Source organism: Mytilus trossulus, chromosome 1, assembly GCF_036588685.1.
Source record: "Mytilus trossulus isolate FHL-02 chromosome 1, PNRI_Mtr1.1.1.hap1, whole genome shotgun sequence".
Taxonomy (NCBI): domain Eukaryota; kingdom Metazoa; phylum Mollusca; class Bivalvia; order Mytilida; family Mytilidae; genus Mytilus; species Mytilus trossulus.
Window position 1 is genome coordinate 40,791,081 of NC_086373.1, and position 4,212 is coordinate 40,795,292.

Below are 4,212 nucleotides of genomic sequence, written 5' to 3' on the forward strand. Positions count from 1 at the left end.
CATGACTTAGGTCTTTGAAGGATATAAAAAAAAAGATGTGGTATGATTGCCAATGAGACAACTATCCGCAAAAGACCAAAATGACACAAACATTAACAACTAAAGGTCACCGTACTGCCTTCAACAATGAGCAAATACCGCATAGTCAGCTATAAACGGCCCTGATAAGACAATGTAAAACAATTCAAACGAGAAAACTAATAGTTGTTTCATTGACCAATTATACTACATCTTCTTATTCTGGAGCTTACGGTGTGAATAGCCTTTGTTGTGTTACAAATATTTTTAAAGAAACTTCTTAACTTTATCAGCTTATTCATGTTATGTGTTCTTTCTAATTTTTTTTCTAACAGAATATGATATTGATAGTGATTGATATTTTCTGTTCCACTTCACTTAAATGACTCTATTCTGGTTGAAACGATTACAAAACAAACCTTCTCTAATCGTATTTTCTTGTTAATTCGACCTGTTGATACTGTTTATAATGCTTTTTGTTATTTTTTATTTATATTGATCTTGTCTGTACACCAGCTTTGATTATTTGTACTATCTTCAATTTTTCACTTATTCTTAGAACATTTGTATAAATTTCAAGATTATAAAAAAACGGTTTTTATCTAAAGAGAACTTTGATTGGTTAAATATTTCTCAGTGATGTCCTGTGTTTAAATTTGTTTGTTAGCTTTTTGGTCACGAATGTTTGTCTCTAATATTTAATTAACTGTGCATTTGTATTCAGATATCGCAGATCAAATTTATTCGTTCATTGTGTAATCATACGTTTTTTGAATGAGTTAAGTCTGCAAATTGATATTTTGTCGTATGTTTTTCTATGTTGTGATGTTATGCTATTGTTTCAGAAAAAGGGAGAAGGTTTGGATCCATTAAAACGTTTAATCCCGCTGCAAATGTTTGCACCTGTCCTAAGTCAGGAATCTGATGTACAGTAGTTGTCGTTTGTTTATGTAATATATACGTGTTTCTCGTTTCTCGTTTTGTTTATATAGATTAGACCGTTGGTTTTCCCGTTTGAATTGTTTTACACTAGTAATTTTGGGGCCCTTTATAGCTTGTTGTTCGGTGTGAGCCAAGGCTCCGTGTTGAAGGCCGTACTTTAACCTATAATGGTTAACTTTTTAAATTGTTATTTGGATGGAGAGTTGTCTCATTGGCACTCACACCACATCTTCCTATATCTCTTTACGACAAAAGAGATTATTTCAGCTTTCTAAGTGCGAACTTTCCATTTCTAAGTAGCACCATTCCAGCAGCACCTGCATACGGGGTATATATCTCCAAATCGATACGATATTCCGTGCTTTCATTTCCTATCATGATTTTCTTGACAGAGGGTTGCTGATCACAAGGAAGCTATAAAACCTTTTAAAGTTTAAATCATCCCTTCGAAAAATTTACGGACGCCATCACGAGTTGGTTGAATGTTATGGAATGACCGTTTTGAAAAGGATATCGGATATGTTCCTTACGTTGTAACGTACACTCCCCTTCATTTTCATGAATGTGACCGAACGATTTAGACTATATACCGGATTTGTTATCACATTAGCAACACGACGGGTGCCACATGTGGAGCAGGATCTGCTTACCCTTCCGGAGCTCCTTAGATCATCCCTTGTTTTTGGTGGGTTAATGTTGTTTATTCTTTAGTTTTCTATGATGTGTCATATGTACTATTGTTTGTGTGTTTGTCTTTTTCATTTTAAGACATGGCGTTTTCAGTTAATTTTCCATTTATGGGTTTGACTGTCCCTCTGGTATCTTTAGTCCTTCTTTTACAGGGGTGACATGCTTTAATTATGTGATTGATTCAGTTGTGTCAAGAACACATTTTAAAAGTATCACATGAAAAGAGGTACATGCATCAAGTTACTGTGGTGTGGTTCACTTAACAGATAAATCAGACAGACTGTATTCTGTATAATAGAATTATTGCATTATAAGCCATCGAAATCGGGAAGCATTTATTATTATTCATATTTAATAAGACTGTCTACCATTTTAACGGCATGAATTTTTCCGTAGTCTTCATTTTCTCCTTTGTGACATCCAATTAGTAAATATCCTTCAGCGTCAAAGCATAAACTGAGTGGATATTGGATTCCAAAATCCTTCTTAAGTATCTGCAGAGCAAGTAAATCTCCATTCGAGTTTAAAACATGTAGTGCATTGCTACCTGAGTCAGAAACTACAATGTTATTACTTGGCGTAATAGTAATTCCTTGTGGTTTAAATGTTTCTGAATACGGTTGCCCGTCAAATGTAAACTTCAAGCGACCATTTCTATGGACAGCTACTATTCTACCTTTGTTGTCATTGTCTAGTCGATCAATGACATAGACAAAATTTCTAGAATCAGTGCGAATTCGCAATGCATAACTGAACAATTTCTTCCCCTTTTTGTCGAATTCTAATGTTACTTTACGTGTATAATCACTATCAAAAATTATAACTTGTCTGACTGAAAAATTCTTGACTGGAAACGGTGGTCCTTGTTCTCGAATTCCAACCACTACTTCATTTTCCTTGTTTACATGTATGGCCACAGATATCATCGGAGAAGTATCTAAAACAGTTTTTACTTCACCTACAGATGATAACATTTGAATTTTGTTGTCATGATGTTCAATAAAAAGTATATCACCGCCTTTGTTTATTGCAATGTCACACATTTTTCTCTTTAACGTCTGCAAAATTAGCATTGATGGTTTTAAAAGTTTCCCTTTAACTAATTGATTGTCTTTACAATTCTTAATGTTTGAGCTAAAGTAAAGCAAATCGTCACCCGACCTAAGTAAAGTATGAACAGCTGGCAAAGAAGTTGTGAATGAATTGAAAATTGACAAAATAATTGCAAAAGTTACCTCCTGGGAACCAAGTGATAATCTGCTCATTTCCTGAATGGAAACAACGTCATGATCTTGTACAGAATGAAGTCCTTTGTGAAAAGTGACTTTACAGGAGTTACACATGCGGACATCGCAGTCTTTGCATTCCCATTTAATTTCTTGTCCTTTACAGAAATAGCATGGCACTGGAACTTGGGCTTTTCTTCTACTTGTTGATGCTAATGATGTCGCCATTTCTTACTGTTTTAAAACTTAATACTAAAAATATTTGTAAAACTACGTCCTGTTTGTTGTTATTAAGCAAACCGTGTCAAAGTTTCATACTTAATATACCTCGATGAACAATGTATTTATAGTTTGATCTTTAGGACTTAAAGTCATATGAAAAAAGTTTCTGGTAATTATTAAGTTGAGGAAATAATTGAACTAGTGTATGCATATATATATATCTAGCTTAGTCATCTACGCCCAGTTTTTTTTACATTATTAAGAATCCATGCAGTATAGTCGACATTAAGTATTGCTGATCAAAAGTTTTACCTGTTAGTAAATTTTGGTGTATTGGCGTTGATGTTAACGGATCGTTACCGTTTGATTAATAAAGAACATAGAATCAATCAACAAGTGGACAATAAGTGCGACGATAGAGTGGTGCATGTATATATGTGTTTTTTTTTTTATGTTTTTCATACATACCCAATTGTTAACTAAGTTTTGTCATAACAGTTAATTATTGATTTAGAACCGTTTTACCTTTGTACCAATATACCTTTATTTTCGGGTCATTAAATAAGTCAACGGTTTCTACTGACCCTCATATTGTAATGTCGCAATGCAATTTCTCGTCTCATAATAATATATTTATATATATTAAACTTATTAAAAATAAAACTTATTTAGGTGTGCGCAGCTAAACACTTAACCCTAACATATGCATGTATACGGGTTCCAATTTTCGCCATTTAATACAGACTTAAAATTATTCAGAGTCTTTGCCGTCACAGTTAAATCTGACAGGTTATTCCACTGATCCACTACTCTAATTCAACAAAATATTTAGTCTATATGTCGTCTTGCACTGTTTAAAAAAAACAATTAGGAATGACCTCTAGTATTATTAGATGGTGATAAAGTAAATAGGCTCATCCAGTTAATATCATCTATACCATGCAACGCTTTGTAGACTTGTATGATATCATTCCTATCCTTACGATATTCCAAGGTTGGCATATCATATGAACGTAGTCTGTCTTCATCACTTAGATGATATATATAATAGTTTAGTTACCCTTCTTTGTATCGATTCCAGTTTGCGGATGTCTTTTTTAAGGTACAGTGACCA

General features: G+C 33.5%; 1 protein-coding gene across 1 annotated transcript; it reads right to left on the reverse strand.

The window, feature by feature from the left end:
* Positions 1–1,991: 1,991 nt before the first annotated feature.
* LOC134717587 (uncharacterized) lies at positions 1,992–3,104 on the reverse strand. Its single transcript, XM_063580112.1, has one exon. The coding sequence runs from the start codon at positions 3,102–3,104 to the stop codon at positions 1,992–1,994; it is 1,113 nt and encodes a 370-aa protein (XP_063436182.1).
* Positions 3,105–4,212: the final 1,108 nt, after the last annotated feature.

Excerpts from the sequence above, each read along its gene's own strand:
- LOC134717587 (XM_063580112.1), bottom strand. The coding sequence starts at position 3,104 with ATGGCGACATCATTAGCATCAACAAGTAGAAGAAAAGCCCAAGTTCCA.